Source organism: Microtus oregoni, unplaced genomic scaffold, assembly GCF_018167655.1.
Source record: "Microtus oregoni isolate MIOR12 unplaced genomic scaffold, Mior012 000008F_ref0000371, whole genome shotgun sequence".
NCBI classification, from domain to species: domain Eukaryota; kingdom Metazoa; phylum Chordata; class Mammalia; order Rodentia; family Cricetidae; genus Microtus; species Microtus oregoni.
In genome coordinates, this window is record NW_024543067.1 from 47,491,579 (window position 1) to 47,513,047 (window position 21,469).

At 49.6% G+C, this 21,469-nt stretch overlaps 1 protein-coding gene across 2 annotated transcripts in view; it reads right to left on the minus strand.

The window, feature by feature from the left end:
* St14 (ST14 transmembrane serine protease matriptase) overlaps window positions 1-19,876 on the minus strand; it is a 38,942-nt gene extending 19,066 nt beyond the window's left edge. The window contains exon 1 of one of the 2 annotated variants that reach the window (XM_041657778.1): window positions 19,579-19,876. In XM_041657778.1, the coding sequence (XP_041513712.1) occupies window positions 19,579-19,668 (90 nt within the window). In that variant the 5' untranslated portion in view covers window positions 19,669-19,876. The remainder of the gene's footprint in view (window positions 1-19,578) is intronic. The other variant, XM_041657779.1, reaches the window with a different exon arrangement.
* Between the last annotated feature and the right edge of the window lie 1,593 nt (window positions 19,877-21,469).

The window sequence follows — 21,469 nt, forward strand, 5'->3', positions numbered from 1 at the left end:
GAGCTATTGAGGAGTTCGAAGCCAGCCTGAGCTATTGAGGAGTCCGAAGCCAGCCTGAGCTATGTGAGGAGTTCAAAGCCAGCCTGAGCCATGTGAGGAGTCCAAAGCCAGCCTGAGCTATTGAGGAGTTCGAAGCCAGCCTGAGCTATGTGAGGAGTCCAAAGCCAGCCTGAGCTATGTGAGGAGTCCAAAGCCAGCCTGAGCTATTGAGGAGTTCGAAGCCAGCCTGTGCTATGTGAGGAGTCCAAAGCCAGCCTGAGCTATGTGAGGAGTTCGAAGCCAGCCTGAGCCATGTGAGGAGTTCAAAGCCAGCCTGAGCTATGTGAGGAGTCCGAAGCCAGCCTGAGCTATTGAGGAGTTCGAAGCCAGCCTGAGCTATTGAGGAGTTCGAAGCCAGCCTGAGCTATTGAGGAGTCCGAAGCCAGCCTGAGCTATTGAGGTGTTCGAAGCCAGCCTGAGCTATTGAGGTGTTCGAAGCCAGCCTGAGCTACATGAGACCCTTTCTCAAGACAAAAACCAAACAAGTGCAGGACTTGGAGAGCGTCTACCCCGGTGCTGAAGGTTTAGCGCAGGTGGCTGCCTAAATGCAGGAAGAGCAAACAGCCCAGGAATAAGAGGGCACTGTGGGGACTTCCAAGACCAGCCACGACTGTACCCAGTGGTCATCTGGGCCAGAAAGTCTGTGGGCAGGATGGAAATTGCCCACCCTGACTACTGCCTTATCCCTGATACTGCAAAAAAAGTGATGGCCCCACCCTGATCTCCTCCCTGACTACCTCAGCTGTTTGAAGTACTGCTGATGTCACCTAGGTACTGTATGTCAAGCTCCAACCAACATCCCTTCTTCTTTTAAAACGTGTGTGTATGAGTGTGTGTGTGTGTGTGTGTGTGTGTGTGTGTGTGTGGTGTGTGTGTGTGTGTGTGTGTGTGTGTGTGCATGTGTGTGTAGGGCAGAGGACAACATGCAGGAGTCCATTCTATTTCCACCACATGGGCTCCAGGGACTAAACTCAGGTTGTCAAGCTTGGTGACAAAGAAGGTCTTTAGCTGCCCGGCCACCTTGATTGCTCTTCTTAGACAATTTCCTACATGTATAGGATACATTCTGATGATTCTCTTCCTACATTCTCTTTTCTCCGTCCTACCCCTATCAGCTCCCCCTATTCTTTTTTTAAAATATTTTATTTACTTTTATTTTATGTGCATTGGTGTTTCGCCTGCATGTATGAGTGTGAGGGTGTCAGATGTGGGAGTTACAGACAGTTGTGAGCTGCCACGTGGGCGCTAGGTTTTAAACCCAGGTCTTCTTAACCACTGAGCCATCTCCTCAGATCTCCACCCCCTCCCCATTCTTCCAAACAGTCTCTTTCCCAGGTTTATAACTTCGGGTTTTATGGCCAGCCCATTGAGTCTCCCCAGGGCCAAGTGTGTGATGTTTGCATAGGAACCTTCACAGGAGACTCAAGAGTCACCAGTAGTCACACAGGGACTTTCCCTGAAACTATTCATTGTAGCTCAGGAATGAGAGCCCAAGCCCCTCCTCCATCCATGCCTGCCTGCTGGCTGCTGGCTGGCAAACCCAATCCAGGTAGTCACAGCCGCTGTAAGTTCATAATTACAACGGCTGAGTCTTGAACAAAATGGCGTTTGCCCGCCGGAATATCTCCCAGCCCTTCCATTCTCTCCGCCCTCTAACACAATGTTCCCCGGTCTTGGGTCTTAGAGCAGAGCGGTGTAAGTGTCCTAGAGCCAAGAACTCATCCCTATTCCCAGCACCTTGAGCGGTCAAAAGTCTTCGCCTGAACAACATTCGATCTGTCTCAGCGTTACCCCTGCCTCAGGAGAACACTCGCACCTCAGAGTTTCAGGCCTCTGCTTAACTGATCCCACAGATGCACATCTCAGAGGTAGGCTCTCAGAAATCATTCATTCTCCTTCTGGAAGTCACTATACAGGGCAGACTGAGCTCAGATTCACAGAGATAACCAGGCGTGTGCCCCTGTGCCCAGCTAACTTTCTAAAATTCTGTGTATCTGTGTGTGGATATATGCACGTGAGAGCGGGTGCCTACAAAGGCTAAAAAAGGCTGTCAGATCACCTGGAGTTACAAGCGTTTGTGAGCTTCCTGGTGTGGGTGCTGGGAGACAATTTAGGTCCCCTGGAAGAGCAGCAGGTGCTCTTTATTGCTGATCCCTGATTTGCTATTTTGATAATGAAATTATAACATTCTTCCTTTTTCTCCTCCACCCCCACAAAATCGTAGTTTCAAATTTAAACAAAACAAGCAAACAAACAAACAACAACAACAAAACAACCATAAACTATGTGGTGGTGCATACCTTTAATCCCAGCACTTGGGAAGCAGAGGTGGGTGGATCTCTATAAGTTCAAAGCCAGCCTGGTCTACACTTGGAACCACACAGAAAACTCTTGTCTCAGAAAGAAAGATTATATCCTGATATACCGCTAGGGGTAATGGCACACATTGGTAACCCAAGCGCTCAGCAGGCAAGGGACAGTGGGATTGCCAGTTTGAAGCAAGCCTGAACTATATAGCAAACACCAGACCGACCAGCCTGGGCTACATAGGAAGACACTGTCTCAAAATGAAACAACTCTCCCAAACCAAACACTTTTAAAAAAATGAATGAGTAAAATCTTTTCGTACTTTCATTAGACTAGTTCACTCACTACTGTCTCCTCTCCTATAGAATTTGTTTATTTGCTACAATGTTTCATTTACTTGGATTTCAACAAACACTCCAGTTTTTACAGAGAATTGCTAGGATCTTGTAATTCTTCTCAACCTTCCTCATATGAAGTCTGTCAAATAACTCACTTCACTTTCTCCCTGTGAGCCTTTCTTCCAGTGCCCTCGTCCTCTCTCCTATCCGAGCCCTCTGACTTCCCACACCTGTGGCGAACTGCCCCCCCCCCTCACCTGGGCGCTTCCTTTGACTTTGTCTTGTGTGGCAGCTTTCGTTTGCTAAAATTCCACATCTTCATCTGTTTGGCTCATTTCACTTTTACTTAGTTTTTGATGTTTTGTTTTGCTGTTGTTGTTTATTGGTTTTATGAGCAGTGTAGCCTAGGCTAAACTGGAGCTCACTATGTAGCCTAGGATTGAACTCAGTGACTCTCCTGCCTCAGCTTAGAGTCCTGCGATTGCAATCATGAGCCACTCTGTCCAAAGCTTATTCCACTTTTAGTGGATTTCTGAGATGGAAAAGTTTTGATACTTTATATGCTTTTAAATATAGTTTTATTTGTGTGTGTGTGTGTGTGTGTGTGTGTGTGTGTGTGTCACACACCTTTAACCCCAGCATTCAGGTACTTAGGAGGCAGAGGCAGGTGGACCTCTGTGAGCTCAAAGCCAGCCTGGTATACCTAGTGAAAAAAAAAAAAAGACCCTCCCTATCACAAAAATATAAATAAATAAACAAAGTTCATAAATACATACATATATATATATATATATCTTTTTTTCTACACTCAAATTTGTTGATAGTTGGGATGGGTATAGAATTATAGCATGAAAATAGTTTCCATTTTAAACTTTGAAAACACTACATTTCTAATTTTGCTTCTGAGAGACATAAATCTGTTTTCTTTCATTTCATGGTTCGTCTTTGAAAACCTCGAAATGAACTCTGGATTGGCTCTGAATTTCATTATGTTGAACTTGCCATATGTCCTCTGAGTTTGGAAATTTCCACGTTTCAATCTAAGACACTTTCTTGTGATAGTTCTTAATTTATTCCTCTCCATTTTCGCTGCTCTGCTTTTCCTAACATTACCAATCCTTTCTCATCCTTTCTCTGTATTAGCCATCCCATTCTTTCACCATTTTACGACATTTGGTCATGTTTGCTACCAAAACTTTAATAAGGTTTTTCATTTCCTCTTTTATTGTATCTCGTGTTTGTTTTGCAGATGTACGTTTTTCTCTTTATATTTTCTCACGTACCTTTCCTCTGTGTTGAAGCTTCTCTGCAAATCCCCAAGGACCCTTCATTGTCCATGCACATCACAAAAGGAGACCCTAAAGGCTGTTCAAAGCTCTGCACGCATAAGCTACTCTCCAGCCGTCTAGCCAGATTCTCTACTGGGCACTGCCAACAGCATATAGATCATTCTACGGCATGGTTTCACTGCGCCAAAGAACACACGGCTTTCTGATTCCTCACTGCCTCTACACGCAATTGTTAGCTTCCGGGAACAGGTGGAGGGAAACACCCATCTCCCTTCCTCCACCTCTCCTTATAGTCTTCTTCTGACCCTGGAGTCCTCAAGTCACCACGCTCTCTGGTTACATTTCTCCAACTCTCCCTCCCATCCACTATGGGGATCTGAGGGGCAGATGTCTCTGCTTGAGCAGAGACAGAGACTTGGAGATTCTGTACTAGACATTTCCTGGTCTCACTCTCATCTTCAATAACACTGAGGCCTGGGGGCTTAGCAAGTACAGTGCTCCCCAACAGCCATGGCGGGAAAGTGATGCAGCAGGCAAGCATGGGAGCTAGAACTTTCAGCTGAGGGTATATATCTCCAACCATAAGCAGGAAGGAGAGAGAGAGAGAGAGAGAGAGAGAGAGAGAGAGAGAGAGAGAAAGAGAGAGAGAGAGAGAGAAGCCAAACTGGGAATAGTGCGTAGCTTTTGATACCCTAAAAGCCACTCCCATCCAGGGATGTACATCCTCCAGCAAGGTCATATCTCCTCAGTCTCCCAAAACACTGCCATCAACTGGGGACCAAGTATGGAAATGCCTGAGAAAATGGGGAGATCTCACTCAAGCAGCCATGCTGTTAATGAAACTACTTACTCAGCAGGTACAAACGCCCTGCAAGAGTGTTTGTATTAAATACACTTTCACTTCCGTAGGGTGAAGATCTCACTGTGGAGAGGTCCATCCGTATGGCAAGGACGTGCTGAGCTGAGGAACCACCACCAAACTGCCTCACGAAGTGGTTGTGCCATTTCAAGTTCCCATCGGCAATGCATGAAAATCCTAGATGTTCACGCCCAACCTAGTGTTCAGTATCGTCAACGTCTGTCAGCCAGCTACAAACTAGAGCCACCTGGAAGGGTGGATTGATTGCTGGTTGCTGTGAGTGGGTTCAGCCCACCGTGGGTGGTGCAAATCCCTGGGTAGGTGGTCTTGGGTTACGTGTGGAAGCAATCTGAGTTAGCCACAAGGAGAAATAGGCAGTTTTCTTCCAAGGAAAGCCTTGGCTCTTGTTTGAATCATTGTCCCAACTTCCTTCACTGACAGGCTGTGACCGGGACTATAAACCAACTAAACCCTTTCCTCCCCCAAGTTGCTTTGGGTCATGGTATTTATCACAGCAATGGAAAGCAAACTAGGGCAGTCAGTCTACTGAATTTTCATAGATGCATGGTGTCTCACTGAGCCTCTAAACGGCTTGTCTCTGATGGGTTATAACGCGCTCCACTGTCCTCGGCCAGCCTTCTTGGCTGAAGTGTTTTCTCTAATCTTTTGCCTATCCTTTTCATGACTACTTACGTTCCTGTCATTGCAGAACCACATAGCACTTGGAGGCCGATCCATGATTTAATTTCTGCCTCCCTGCGTGATCACCTTCCAGAATTCAGGGAGCAAATAAGAGTTCTTGGGTTCTACTCAACCCAGATACAACTGTTTAATCAGTAACTTGCCTGTCCCTTTACATAACCACAGCTTCCTGGCTCCATTTTCAGGCATCGGAGAGGTTGTCTTACCTAATTCCCTTATTTTATTGACGAGGAAACTGAGGCTGAATGAGAGGGAGTGGCCAGTCCAAGGTCTCAACGATAAAGTTAGCAACGGGGTGATGCGGGGACAAGAGCCAAGCTCTGCCGACTGGAAGCAGGATGTCAGGCACGTGTGTGCTTGGCCCCAGAGTCCAGTGGGAGAGTAAGTGGGAAGGATGAAGGCAGCAGAGAGCCCTCTGTGTACAACCTGGTGTAACTTCACCCATGGTCTCTATGCAGGCAGAGACAACAGGAGAGAAAGTACACCTGCACCTGCCTCTGTTTCTGCTCCTTAGACGCAAACGTATCTGCAGGTGCACAAACAAAACACAGGGTCGTGAAGCCAGGTGCTTGCTTACCACAAACAGAAGCCTGGTAGCTATGGTGGCCTCTTCCTGCCCACAACCTCCCATTTGCTACTGGCCAGAGTAGCCAGAAACACCACATGGCCCCAGGGCACTGAGACAAAAGAGTGCAGGATAATTTCCGAGGAAACAGAATGATCTGCTTGAAGTGTGTAAATCAGTACAGGCCCTGGGGCATGAAAGGGGAAAGCCCTGAGCTCAGGTGGCAAGGATGATGTCAGAGTATCCATTCTCACTCAGCTTCCTGGAGTGAGAGGCCCTGCGGTCCAGAAACCCAGAAGGGAAGAGCACAGCAACCAGAAACCCTGGAGGAAATAAAGTTTTCTTTCTTTCTTTGGTGTGTGTGTGTACGTGTGTGCATGCAGGTGCATATACAAGTGACTGCACGTGTGTGTTCAAACGCATCAACGCCAGAAGATGCAAGGTGTCTTTCTCAGACTCTCCAAGACAAAATCACGGAGCTCGCCTCTTACCCTGTGCTGGCCGCCAAGCTCTGGTGATCTGCCCATCTCCTTCCCACGAGGATGTAAACTCAGGCACTTTTGCCAAACAGCCCACCTCTCTGGAAATCACATTTTCTGTCATTCTAAGCACACTGGTCCTCGAGACCAGAGCTCATCAAATCAAACAGCAAACAAAAACTGTATTTATAAAAGCAAAAAAAAAAGAGTGCATTTTATTTCCTGATATATTCCATTATGTAGGAAACCAACCATGGCTGAACGCTAAATGCTGAACTAACAAAACTTCTCGAATCAACTAAAGGATCCTCTCATTGACAGGCTCCCTCTGCTGGTCACCGGCCCATACAGACGCATCCCCAGGGCACAGTCTCTCTGAGGTCCATAGTACGCCTGGCTCTGCGACCAACAAATCAAAGCAAGAATTTGCCATTGTTAGCTCAGAGACCAGAAAGGATGGCCCTATCAGGTAATTTAAATAATGCAAACCTGGTCCAGAAAGAATCTTTAACAATGCCATAGAAGAAATGGGAACTGGTCAGGCTAAAAGTGGCCAACCAAGCTGACCATGGTCCTGCAACAGAGATGTGGCCTCTAAACCCAGACTTCCCCCAGAGTCAAATAGCAACCAGTCAGGACTGCCCTCATTTGCATGTCAGGTGGTGATTGGTGGGATTGAGGACGGCTCCCAAAGAGAAGCCACCAACCACTGCAGCCCGGGCCAAGGCAGGTGGTTCTTCTGCTACTGTCCTTATCCGTGGTTTCCTTGCAGTAAACTTAGCATTTTCTATTCTGGTCTGATCTGGGTGACTTCTTTCGCTGCCTGTCCATTCCTTATCACACTAGACAAGATCCAAAGAGATTCCATCCAAATCCTAGCAGGAGAAAAATAAACCTTCACTCCGGGCTCATATCTTAGAAGTTGGGTGTGACCTGCTGGGAAGACAGGGGTAATCATGGAAGCCTGAAGAGGTTACTCAGACTCGCTCAGGGAGGGTGAAGGGCAGTCCCGTGGTAACGCGAACCTGCGTCTGTCTGCTGCTCGAGATCAAGGTCAAGGGGCAGAGGTGACGTCATCTTCTGGGGACAGAGGTGTGTGGCTCAAACCTGAGACCAAGACAAGGGTGGCTGGACACATTAGCCACTGCCTGTTGTCGCTGATGTGTGGCAGTGACTCAGTGTATCGACGCAGCAGGTGGGATGGAGCTCAGTTCCGTGATGTCACCACCACCGGGCCATGAGAACGGTAAAAATCTCCCTATGGCTCTTCAAACAAGTAATAAAAGTGCCATGACCATGGCTGAGCACCGGCGGCGCCACCGCGGCAAGGAGACAGTCTAGAGCATTTTGAAGACATCTGCCTGCTCAAGAATGACCCACCCCGCATAACCTTGCCAGTCAGTTCCCCAGAAATGCCACAGTGCCAGAGGCCACCTCAGACAGAATGAGCTCTGGAGGGGAGCCGGGTGTTTGTGTCTGGGCAGGAGGAGCTGAAAGAGGGGCGGAGTCAGAGAAAGGCCAGAGGCCAAGAGGATGATTACAGAACTCATTTATGGCACTCCACTTCACTGCTGCAGAAATAGGGCGTAGCTTTACAGACCGAAGGCAAGGCCACCTTCAATCTCGCAGGTGCCATTTTCGCAGCAGCTCAAATGATCACTTACATTGTTTTTAGCAAGAGTGTTCTCAGTTAAGTTGCTACATTGTTTTGTTTGTTTGTTTTTAACACTTAATGGCATAGCAGGGAAAACATTAACTTTCATATGGACTAGAAAACCAGAAATCTACGGGACATTCTGGTTTTTGCAGGGGCCTGAACCAAACCCACAACATTCCCGCCCCCCCCCCCCCCCCAAGGACTTTCTCCCCGGAACCAGCAGCCACAGAGAAAGATGGATTCCATCATCTGAGGCTTCACCCAATAAACCACTACCACAGTGCAGAACCGGGCACAAACTCCAATCCAAAGAGGACCTTGGGCACACAGGAGAATGGAAGAAAAAGCACACACCAGAAACCCAGCCATCAGCCGAAAAGCCGAGAGGCGCTTCTGGTCCCTGCTGAGCTCACAAGCCAACCTTCCCTAGACTAGTAAGAACAAACAGCACTCATTTGGGCGTCTGGATCCCTATGCCCATCCCCCTCCAGCCCCCCCCCCCCCCCACACACACACACCATCCCCTGCCTCTCTGCTGGTCTCCAGATCCTGCAGACCCTGGTGTCTTGGGCAGGGGCAGGGCCTGGCATCTGGAAAGGTCTAATCAAGTGCTTGGGTCACTTTCTGGCAGCTGACTCTTGAGAAACTCCACCTACCCTTTCCAGTTTCCAGGCGGTCAGGCTTACCCACTTCTCATCACTAGGGAAGAGGTAGCCCGGTTTACCAGCTCCAGCCAGTTTATTTTAAGCCACCAGGATGCAAGGAACCTGTGGTGTGGGTTGACTTTACTTCCTGCCGTGGGGACCCTCCCATAATAGTTAAGGCATCTTCCTCAAATTCCCCTGGGCTGTCGGAAACACACAATTGCCATTCACCGAGCCAGCCTCAGGCCAAGACACATGCAGGGTGGGGTAGGGGGTGGGGGCTCCTCAAATCCCGTCCTCACTTTCCCACACTCTGACCCTGTCACTGGCCTCAACTGTCCCATCAGACATGAATTCTGGGAAATGAGTGGATGAAGAATTTCCGTCTGTCTGTAAACTACAGTCCATCAGAACAGAACACCAACAGAATAAACCGAAAGTCTCCATACCTGATTTGATCATGAAGGAAAGTCCCCAGGACCTACCTGACTTCCACAACACACAGAAAAGAGACTCTTTGCCAGGGAACTGCAGGCTCCTTCTGTGGCTGTTCTATGCCTCCCCGCTAAACTGAGGCCCAGGGTTGCTGCCAGCACAGCCTGGGGACAGAAGCCACACATCCCAGCCACAAGACACCTTCCTTCCCAGAAGAGAGGGAACACACTGTATGAAGAGGGCTACCTGACATAAATCTCTTTCCTTTTTTAGTGAGGTGAAGTGGGTGTGACCTACATGGCGATTCTGGGCTGAGCCCCCTAAGTCCGTGGGGCAAATGCTTTTCATCGGGCCTCAGTCTCCCTCTCTTAAAACTGGGTTAATGACCCCTTAGAGAACATAATTAGCTGATTCCTGCTAATGACAGGGCCTCCCTGCTGTGCCTCTTTGATTTTTACTTCCCCACCCACCATGAATCCACCTATCCTGAGCAGACTTGACAAGCCCAGGACAGACCAAGCTCAGGTGTGGCATGGGGCATGCCATGGAGGCCAGCCCAACTGCACCTGCAGCTGCGTGAGCCACAGAACCAGAGAGGCCTCTTCTCCCTCATGTCCTCCATCCTCCATTCCACCCAGATGTATCATTTGACTCTGATTTGGAGGAGCTGGGATGAAGCGGCGGCTAGGGATTGAGACCTGACCCAACCACCTCACCATCCTCTCTGCCCAGAGTCACCAAGAGCCACAACACACACACACACACACACTCAGTCACTAAACTAAACAGAAATGGAGGTGTGCCGAGCATCTCCTAACTTCTCACTCATTTTCTTGACTTTCCACTGAGTCTACATTCCAATTTCACAGACTAGTATATTTTTTAATATTGTAATTTTTGTTGCAATAATTCAGATTTCCACAAAATTGTGAGAAACAATGAGATGCTTTCTAGGCTTTGCCTGAACCTCCCCCTCTCCCCACAGCCATGGTAGCACTTGGGAAAGTCTTACTAGTGCGACACTGATACAACCCACAGATCTTCCCCAGATTTCCTGTCTGACTTTTACAGTGTGTCCCTCCATGTGCCCTACCTCGGGGGCGGGTTCCCATGTCCACTATGGACAGGCCTGTGTGCCACTCCAATGCCACGGTCCCTCCTGTTGTCTCTTGTTGGGGGGTGGGGTGGGGTTGAGACAAGACTCTCCACACAGTCCTGGCTGTCCTGGCTGTCCTGGCACTCATTATGTAGGGCTGGCCCAGACTCACAGAGATCTGCCTGTCTCTGCCTCCTGAGTGCGTGCGAGCCTTAAAGATGTGTGCTGCCAAACCCAGCCCATCGTCGTCTTTTTGAACCACACCTGTTTTCTTCCTGCCCACCGTTCTTCAGTCTCTCCTCCACTAATCTGCTTAAGCTTCAATAATGGATCATTTTAAAAATGGTATCTAAATACACAACATGTAGGATTCAGGGAAAACTGGCTTTGTCCCCCCTCTGTTTTTCCACTGCACGAAGTTCAGTGGTAGAGGTATCGCTTCTACCAATAGTTGAGTGACATTCTTTTCTCTGATTGAGGAATAACCCACGAAATGTAGGTACCACATTGCTTTGTGCTCGGGAGGCCCTCAGATCTGCAAACAAAACCCGCAAACCTCCACAAATTGGTGAGATTCTGAAACACCTGCTCTGCGGCTCCCAGGCCCGTAATTAAACTGAAGATCTAAGGATAGGTTGGCGTGAAAGGACTCAACAGGCAAACAGGGAAACCCTTCCCGCTGAGTCCATAATTACAAGCCAGGATCTCGGGAGGTGGTAGCAGTAAGCTGGGGGGGAGAGGGGGGGCTTTGGAGCTCCAGCCTTCCCATGGGACAAACTCGAGGCCACATCCCACTCGCGAGCGCGCAGAGCAGTTTGCTTCTGCAGGAAATCTCACTCTCACAGGACGCCAACAGCACAAGTCTTTCCTCTCTCCGGTGTGCTCAGCTTCGGGAAGACCTGTCAGCACTCTGCCTGTTCTCGCTCTGCTTTCTCTAGCTAACCATGCTCGATTCCTCCAATCAGGCAAACCGAACATTTCCCAGACCTCTGGCCATCTGCCTTAACCTCATCATTAGTCCTATTCCTGTGAACATGATCTAAATTCAACAAGAGATCTGATCCAGTGGGTTCCACGGGGCTGCCGGTGGTCAGGGACAGCCGTCATCCTTCCTGCTGCACCTCCATCAATCATCCAAGGACACATTCAAGGGGCTCACCCAAGCCATCAAAGGAAAGGAAGGGGTGAGAAAGGCTTGAGGGATAAGCCAAAATGTCCTTTCAAAGAACAGGTAATTAATTAACAAAGGAAAAGGAAGAGACAGAAAGAGAAGTCATATTCGTCTGAAAAAGTCACCCATCCCTAGCCACAGAAGACCAGTTCCAGGTTCCACTGGATGCCAACTTTGTGGGCCTTCAGGTGCAGGCCCTTCCATAAAACCAAGCACTGTTTGCACAGAACCTTGACACATCCTTCTGTACACTTCAAACCAGCTCTAAGTGTTCACTGACGGCATGCTGTGTGTTTCAGAGAAAAAAGGCAAGAAAAGCCTACACGGCTGTGTGTTTTTCTCCAAACATTTTCATCCAGCAGTTGGTTAGCTCTGCAGAACAGATCTGGAGGGTCATAGCAAATTCCTGCCCCCTCTATGACCATCGGATGTCTCCCGAGAACTCTCTGGGACTTTCAGTATGATGGGGGAGGTAAGGAGAGGGACTACATTTTAGCTCCATAGTTCTAGCATGGATTAACATATTTAATAAGGCTGGGTGGTGCTGGCCGCATGCCTTTAATCCCAGCACTCAAGAGGCAAAGGATCCAACACTCTCGCACATGCAAGCAAAACACCAATGCACATAAAACTTTTTGTTGTTGTTGTTTTGTTTTTCAAGACAGGGTTTCTTAGTGTAGTCCTGGCTGTCCTGGAACTAGCTCTTGTAGACCAGGCTGGCCTTGAACTCACAGAGATCTGCCTGCCTCTGCCTCCCTGAGTGCTGGGATTAAAGGTGTGTGCCTCCACCACCTAGCAATACCCCAATTCTTATACGAAGAGATGACTTATTAGAAAACGAGCTTTCTGTTATTGTCATGAAATACCTTAGATAATCAACTGATAAAGAGAAAGATTCAACTTGATTGACAGCTGTCGTGGAACATCACAGCAAGAGCATACAGCAAAGCAAAATACTCAGCTAGTGGTAGGAAGCTACCAGTGTCCCATGCTCCCCTCAGAGGGATGCCCGGATGACCCAAAGACTCCTGACTTACAAGGATTAAAACCTTAGGGAGCAAGGGGCTGGAGAGATGACTCTGTGGTAAAGAGTGCTTGCACTCCTACCAAGGACCCAAGTTCAGGTCTAGTGTCCACACCAGTGGTCCCAGGGGCTCTGATGCCCTCTTCTGCCTCTGAGGAACCTGCACATGTGTATTTATACATACAGTGATGCACACACATAAGCAAAAATGAAAATAATTCATAATTTTTTAAATTAATACCTTGAGAAACAAATCCCAGAAAAATTCACTTTCTAATCTGAATCTTTCTATACTGCTTGACTTCAAACCCCTCCCCTAACTTTTGTAAACACAAACAAACAAACCTCGGGAGAGCACTTGGGGGGCAGAGACAAGCTGGTCTCCGTGAGTTCAAGGCCAGCCTGAGCTGCACAGTGGGTGAGGTCAAGGACAACCAAAGCTAAATAGTAGCCACCGTGAAAAAACCAGAGAGAGAGAAAACATGTATAAACAAAGGCAAATTGCTACAACACTTCCCCTTCATTTAAAAATTCTAGCTATCAGGTGTGGAGAGATGGCTCGGTGGTTAAGAGCACTGCCTGTTCTTCCAAAGGACCTGGGTTCAATTCCCAGCACCCACATGGCAGCTTACAAACTTCCTGGAATGCTACCTCCAAGGAATCTGACACCCTCACACAGACATACGTGCACACAAAACACCAATATACCTCAAGTAAAAATAAATAAATCATTTAAAAAGAAACTCTGGCAACCTGGATTGACTATATTTTCTTTGAACATATATTCTGTAGCCTTTTAATAACATTTTAATTTTTTATTTTACTTATTAGTGTGTGTGAGTGTGAGTGTGTGTGTGTGTGTGTGTGTGTGCGCGCGCGCGCACGCGCGCCCTGGTGCAGGCGTGGCAGTCAGAGTACAACTTTGGAAGTCGGTTCTTTCCCTCCACTTTACTTTGGCAGGATCTTTCTTGTTTTCTGCTAGGCACTGTACTGCAGGCTAGCTGGCCCTCCAATTTTTCAGAATTTCTTCTACCTCCACCTCCCATATCACGGGAGGAGCACTAGGATTACAGATATGAGCCACCATATGTAGCTCTTGTGAGTTTCAAGAATAAAATTATCGTCACCAGGCTTGTTTGGCAAGCGCTTTTACCTGCTGAGCCATCTTGCTGGCCCTTAAAGATATTCTTTAATAGCTCTAACTAAATACGGTCTGAGAGGAAAGCAAATGCAAAAACCCTTTCTTTAGACTTGGAACAGCCGCATGACAAACGCAAGCCTGGCCTCTCACTCTCAGTTCACCTCAAAACTCTGGAAGTACTGGGGCGGAGCAGGCTCCTCACCCTGCGCCACGGAGGGAGGTGATTTCTGGTTCCGCCTGCGAGAGTGGTGTCGCGTGGGTAGCTAGCTTTTCCTCCAGACCCAGATGGACACGTTTCCGTTTTGGCAATCCATCTAGAGGCTAGCAGCTCCTTCTGACTCAACATGAAACCATCAGTGTCACTGGCCTTTCCCTCCCAGTTTAGTGTCATGTGCAGAGGCCAAGAGGCGAAGGCCCCAGTCTGAAGGTCCCATCTGAATTGTTACTAAAGAGGAAAAGTCACAGTGCCCAGCAGGAAATGAGGAGCAGCCCGAAGGTCACAACCAGAAGGACCCTCTTTAGCACAGATGCTCAGTCATTCGCAAACTTACCCCACCATGAGACTTCCCAGTCCCTAGCCCTCCATGGTGCCCGGAGGACAGGATCGCTACTGTGTCTTTGCCAGACTAATGGCTTGTGCACAACAAACAAGGTAAGTTCATGAACCGAGTGAGGAATGGAACAAGACAAAAGAAATGGACTGATCTGGTTCGCCAGCGTGGGTTGTGTGAACTGTTTTTCAATTTAAAGTTGCGCCATGGGTTTTAACTATGCACATAATAAATGAAGGTGCATTTTGTTGAAAGCCACGTTGAAGTCACATCGGCTATGTGCCTAGTCTCCCAGCTAACTCAGTCCATCAAAAGAAAGACCAGACAGGTTTGGAGAGAGATGACTTGGGTGCGCTGGTGCCGGCGCCTGGTGATCACCACTTCTTTTTTTTAATGTGCTCACAACGCCCTAATGATGTGTTCTGGGATTTGCTGAGCAGATGCGTCAATCACCCCTGTCTTTGGAACACAATTTTATAATAGCATTGTGGTTAAGCCATGGGCTTTGAAGTCACACAGATCAAGGTCTGAAATCTTGCACTACCTCCCACTGCCTTTGGGAAGTTTACACAAGGCCTTTGAGCCTCTGAGTTTTCGTCTGTAAAAACTACGCTTTTAGTTTCTCCCCATCAATGCTGTGGCGAGTGAGACAACGGACTGAAGCGCACGTATTTAGGCAAGGGGAGAAGGGGCTCCATCTACCTTTCCTCCATTGACATCCATGATAGCCAATCTACCTCAGCATCACCCGCAGGGGCCACAGACAGAGAGATCTGAGTGTTTAACCACTTAGACAACAGGCACAAAACTTCAGAGAAAACCTGACGTATCACTAAGCTCGGCCAGAAAGGGCAGAACAGGAAGACAAGTACCTCAGAGGAACTTTTAGTAACGACCTGCTTCTAGAAAAGTTGTTGACAAGGACCAGAAGGCTGCCCAGAGGCAGGACAGTTGGCCCATGTGCACAAAGCCCTGGGCTTAATCTTTAGCACCGCAAACAACCACTGACAAATAGAAATGGCTGATAAATAATTAAATAAAAACTGTATCTGTGGGGAACAGGTACTGACATTTGTTTATCTCTAGTTTAATGACTATTTTTATTGTGTTTTATACTGTAAGTAATTTAGAGATGACCTGAAGTACGTGGGCATGTGTTAGGATTGTATGGGAATAGTCAAACTCCACAAAGCAGACTACCGCACACAACAGTATATACCACACAGCCCCAGTATGCGGCAGGCTACACACACCAGACCACCTAAAGACCAAGTCCTCGGAACATCTCCCTACAGTGAATCCAACCATGGCTGTACAATGCCATCATACCGAAGGTACTTGAGCACTTTAGATTCTGGGATCTGCAAGGGTACTGGAAACAATCTCTGGGATACAAAGGGACATTGTGACCTCTGAGAGGACAGTGTGGGCTCCCAAGCACTAGCAGCAACAGCTAGTGCTGTAGCTGATCCAGTCCTGTGGTCACCATAGAGAGCCAGATAACATCTTTAAGACCTGGACTCTCTGGAGACTCTGTCCCGTTCTCCCTCCCATCTCAAGAACACCTGCACTTTAGGAGAGAGGAGCCAGCAGCCTGGGGAAGAACAATAGAGAACAAACAGATACCAGGGGAACTCCAGGGCCGCAGGGCTCTGAGGCCGCTGTCCACAGAGACCAGGTTGAGGAAGGGAGCAAGACTGCTTCTCCTTCCACAGTCTGCGATGACACCTTAGCCACAGAGGGCCCTCAGCAAACCCTCTGGGAACGGGAGACCCAGTCACACAAAAGCAATGCTCAGAGTACAGAGGTCCCCTCCGTCTCAGCTTTCCAGATGCCTAAATGAAATGGCAATCTCAGATGTTCCTAGGAGCCGGGGTAGGGGTGAAGTGTGGGTCCTCCGATACCCACTGGAGAAAACAGCCTTCCTCTCCACTGCCAGCACCCATTCCTTTTCCCACCCACACAGACTCCCAGGGCTCACTGCCCCCTCTATTCTCTCCCTCACCCAGCACCCAGTACTTAGGAGAACAAAGAAAGATCTCTATAGGTGTGTTTTGCTTGGTGGGAGCGGAAAAGGATCTGAGGGAAACAGAGTGAGCAGGCCACTCATGTTCTTGTCAAAAAAGGGTCTTTTTTCATAGAAGCTGGAGACGGTGTGTGTGTGTGTGTGTGTGTGTGTGTGTGTGTGTCTGTAAGTAGGTGAAAGAGCTCAGGGAGATGGCCGGCATGGCAGAGAGCTGAGGTTGTTGCTCCCCAGCTCACCCTCTGTGGTGCAGTGCCCACTGTTCAGCCAGGCCTCTCAGCACTTACATAAAGTCAGGATCCCATTTAAAGTGGAGCCTCTCCTGATTTGCATCTCCCCCCAAATAAATCAGCTCCTAGTGGTCTCGGGGCCTTTAAACTCAAAACCCCCTACTGCTTGATCTGAAACCACTGCAGATTGACCAAGGTTTCCCATGCAAACAAAGTACTCCTTTGAATCTTAGCAACAAAGCTGGGCCATACATGCCATCCCATTTAATAGCCAGGAAAACCGAGGTTAACTGGGATTGGATAACATCTCAGATCGCCTGGCTAGGTAGCAGCAGCCCTGGGTTTTGGTCCCATGTTGTCCCCTCTATAACCTCATCACAGATCCTGCAGCCTAGTACAGCTGCACTGGCCATTCCACACTTCCAGCTTGGGCTAAACAGGCGCTTTTCTTTCCTTTTCTTTTCTTTCTCTTTCTCTTTCTTTCTTTCTTTCTTTTTTTTTCAAGACAGGGTTTCTCTGTGTAACAATCCTGGATGTCCTGGAATTCACTATGTAGGCCAGGCTTGCCTCGAACCTGGAGAGCTACCTGCCTCTGCCTCCTGAGTGCTGGCATTAAAAGCATGTGCCAACACCACCCAGCAACAGATGCCCCTCCAAATGCCCACTCTGTGCTCGTCCATACTACCCACAGTGGCCCTGAAGGCAGGGACTGGGACTTGGATCGGTCTCAACACCTGGCACGTGAGTGGTCACTCGGTACTTAGTAAACACCTGTTATGCAAATGAGTGACTGAATGAATGGGTGAATGTTTGACCAATTAAAAGGTGACTGTAAATATTCAGGGTTGGAAGACCTAGCTCCCAGACACCTGATCTTGACCCACAGCATCTAAGTTCCCAACCTGTCTCTCTACAGTTATGGAACATCGAATCTCACCTTCGGAAATCATTAAGGATGATATACACATTAGGTCAGGAACTTCACAGCCACCAGCAAACATTCAACACGGACTTAACCATTCACTGAGATCAGCTTCTCAGTTCTCACTAGTGGCCGTATCAACTGGCATCTGCACACCTGCTCACACCTGGGCAGGGCACACACAGTCCCAAGATATGTGCAACGGGGAAAACAACCCCGTGGAATAACCGTTTCCCTCCATTGGAGTCACGAGGGCAGACCGGGGACCAGAACAATAAGTCTTAGGAAGGAGGCAGTCAAGACACAAGGAACCCAAAAGCCACGACAGTGTTTGTCCTGGGACCCAACATGACCTGAGCCAGGCTCTGTGACAGAAGTTACCGGAGAGGCAGCAGCCATACAGGCTGATCAGAAAACATGCCCAGGCGGATCTACAGACCCCAACTGTAAACCAGCACTGCTGGGTGATGCCAGGGAAGACGCAACAAAGCCTAGGGTGGGAGACATACTGAAGACTTCCTGGTATGAAAGTACGCTCTGTGGCGACTCTCTTGTGGACACACTGCCTTGTGACAAATCTGTGTGTTTCTGTTCACATGTCCCACAAGACAGCAAGTTCCTTAAAGTCGCATCTCTCTGAGAGCCCCCTGGGGCAGTGAATGCCTGGCCCGGCACCGTTGGAAAAAAAAAAGACAAAGGAAACCACTGAACGAGAAAGAAACCGGCAGAGATGATGTAGGAGTGAATAGATGAATGAGGACCTAGGGGGAAGGAAGATGAGGTGGAGTTGCTGATGGAGAGTAATCTAGCAGGAGCCCAGGGACCAGGGAGGTAAGCCCCACCCGGACTCCAGTTGGGGAGGAACTTTGCGCACCCCCAACCCCCGTGGGATGTGGTGTAGCCCAGAGAGGAGACTGAGTTCAGTCCCCAGAAAACCCACTTTCACTATTAGCAACAGTCTTTGAAAGGGAAGTCAGGAAGGGCAAACTTGGAAGAGGATAAAAACAGTTCAGAAACGAAACAGCACACAGCAGGAAGCAGGAGCCCGAAGCAGGCAGTTACTAAGGATTCCCAAACGCTCAACTACCGAAAGGAAGAGAAGGAGGCAGCAGGTGGGAAAAGCTGGAAAGCATCTCACAGCAAGGCTGAAGTACAGGCTACAGGGACTCCGGCCACAGGGAGTGAAAAGTGGAGACAGTAGACACCCCACCCCACCCCACCCTATCCCCCCCACCCCCCACCCCACCCCACCCCCCACCCCCGCCGCCCCAGATCGCGTCTTCTGCAAGTCAGTACGGAAAGAGTGCACGAAAAAGTGTCAGAAGGGGAAACCGGGCTCCAGCAAACTGCCTCGCTCAGAGCAACAAGCCTCTGGCCGCTAGTCCCACCGGAGCACTGCCCCCACCCCCACCTCGTGTGTCCTTCAGTAAAGTGACTGAAGCCCTCCCTCTCTCTGTACAGTAAAGGACAATGCTTTGGAGGTCTTTCAAAAGACTTCTCGGGGCTTCTGCTTCCTGCTTCTGTATCTTCCAAAATCTAGTTAAAGGCTCCGTCACCACTGCCCAGACAGCCACCTTCTCAAGGGCCAACAAGCCCTCATCTCCACGCTGTGTATGGACAAACTGCTCTGAGATTACCCCCACATAAGAGCCAAAACACCTTCTGACCGGGAAGACCAAAACTCAGGCAGAAGCCAAGGACAGACAAGTCTCCAACCCCTGGATGTGTGTCCTTGACGTAGCCCAGATCGCCCACTCAGGGCACTATAACCCAGAACGAATGGGACCACCACCGAGGTTCTCTTTCAAGCCAGCGAGAGGGCAGGAGGCAGGAGTAGCTCCCCGACGCCTCCAGGCCCTGGGGCTTCCCGCTTCCTCGGTGGCCGGTGCGAGGCAGATCTGGGGCCGAGGTCCGGCCAGCCCCGCCCTGCAACCAGCGGCCAGGCACCCACCGAACAGGAAATTCCACCTGTGCGCCCGAGCCCGGGCCACCCACGGGTCGTAGAGCGGAGCTCAGGCGAAACCAAGAACCTCGCGCAGGTGCCGGTGCGCGAGAATCCGGACGGTGGACGCCCAGCCCAGGTTCCCCGCTCCCGGGTTCCCGGACCTCGTTCACCTCTCGCCGGGAGCTGTACTTAAGTCCCTCGCTGAAGTCCTTCGAGCCCCCTCCGGCCTTTCGGCCCCGATTGCTCCCCATCGTCTCGACGGCCCGATCGCCGGTCTCAGATGCGTGGTCCCTGCAGGCAGCCGACTACCATGGCCCGCGGGGCGTTGGGGACACGAGGGACGCGGAGTGCGAGGAGAGGTATGGGCCAAGTTCCGGGGCAGGCCCAGCGCGCCCGACCGGCGGCAGAGGCTCCCGTTCTCATCCTTCCTCCCCGCGCAGGTAGTTTCAGGGTGTGGCCTCCCCGGTTGCCCCGCCTCCAGCCTGCCAGCCCCGGCGCCCGCACACCTGTTACGACCGGTCCCGCCCTCCGCCATGCCCTCCCCCCCAGGAAGCTCCTCCCCTTCGGCCAGAACCCCCGAAAAGGAGCACCGTGAAGTGCTGGTGCTTTCTTTCACACAGGTGGCTCTTTCTCCTGGGGCGCAGCTCTTCCTTGCGGCCCTTTGATACTGACCAGCTCTCCACCATGCCCTTAAGCAACTTTAATCTCTCTCCCCTGGGCCTTTCCCTACAATCATCTTGACAGAGATGCCTGTGTCATAGTACCACCAAAATCCCAGCCAGCTGCTGTAAGACCCAGTCTTCCACTGCTTGCCATGTGCCACGGACAGACGCAAGGACCTTCCTCCTCTGGGGACAGTAGCAGCTTCTTCGCTGTGGGAGGCGCTGACTGTGGCCTGTGCCCAAAGAAATAATAGTGGATCCTTAGAGTCATCCTCCAACTGTATGCCACATCAGATACTGTCTGCAGATCCCTCTTGAAAAGAGACTTTCCTGCATTTTTTTTTTTTTTCGAGACAGGGTTTCTCTGTGGCTTTGGAGCCTGTCCTGGAACTAGCTCTTGTAGACCAGGCTGGTCTTGAACTCACAGAGATCCACCTGCCTCTGCCTCCCAAGTGCTGGGATTAAAGGCGTGAGCCACCACCCACCGCCCGGCTTCCTGTATTTTTATAATCCTTTCTGACCCCTAAACACCAAGGACCCCAACATTCCCTCGTCAGCCTCTTCCTTTTTTTTCCTACACTCCCTTTAAGCTTTCATGGTAGTAGCTGTTGTTACATTTATCTGAGTATCCAGGAACAACTCACAAGGACTCAGGTCCCTCCTGTCACCATGTGGGTTCTAGGAAAGGTTAGGCTTGACAGTAAGAGTCCTAACTGGCTGAGTCACCCTGCAGGCCCATTCACTTTCCTTCTGGACAATTCACCTCCAATAAGGAAACCCGCTTTCCCAGAAGACACGGCAGAAGCGCACGTGCCCAGTCTGCTTTAGCAACCACCTGGGTACTTCTCCACTGGTACCCTGCAGTCCTGTGCGGTGAACCAAAACTGCTGAGTCTGTGGCATGTGCTAAACACTGTCCTGCGTTTTGGGAAACAAGAGTGGATAAAACTGTAACCCCTACTTTGAAACCAACAAGTCCCAGGTTTCCATCCAGAACTCACCCATCTTCTTAAAATAGTATAATCTCCGTGAGTCTGTGTCACACAGCAGCTACAATAAGCAGAGTCCCCTGCTGACTCCAGATATAAGTGATATGTGACAACTCTGGTGACATTAGACCAATGAGAGCTGATGGTTGTGTCTACTGACAAAGACCTGTCCTATCTTGATGGACAGACAAGTCCCACCATGAGCCTCTTCTTTCCTCGTGAGTCGGAACTGGGTCTGTCTGTCCCTCTATCGTTACATTGCTGTGTCTCACTGACCTGAACCCTCCAAGTCTGAGTTAGGTCAATTTAATGCATAGGGAAATAAATCTGCCATCCTACTGCGTACAACACACTCCCGAGCCAAACAGAAGATACTGAGAACTAATTCCCTGCTTTGGATTA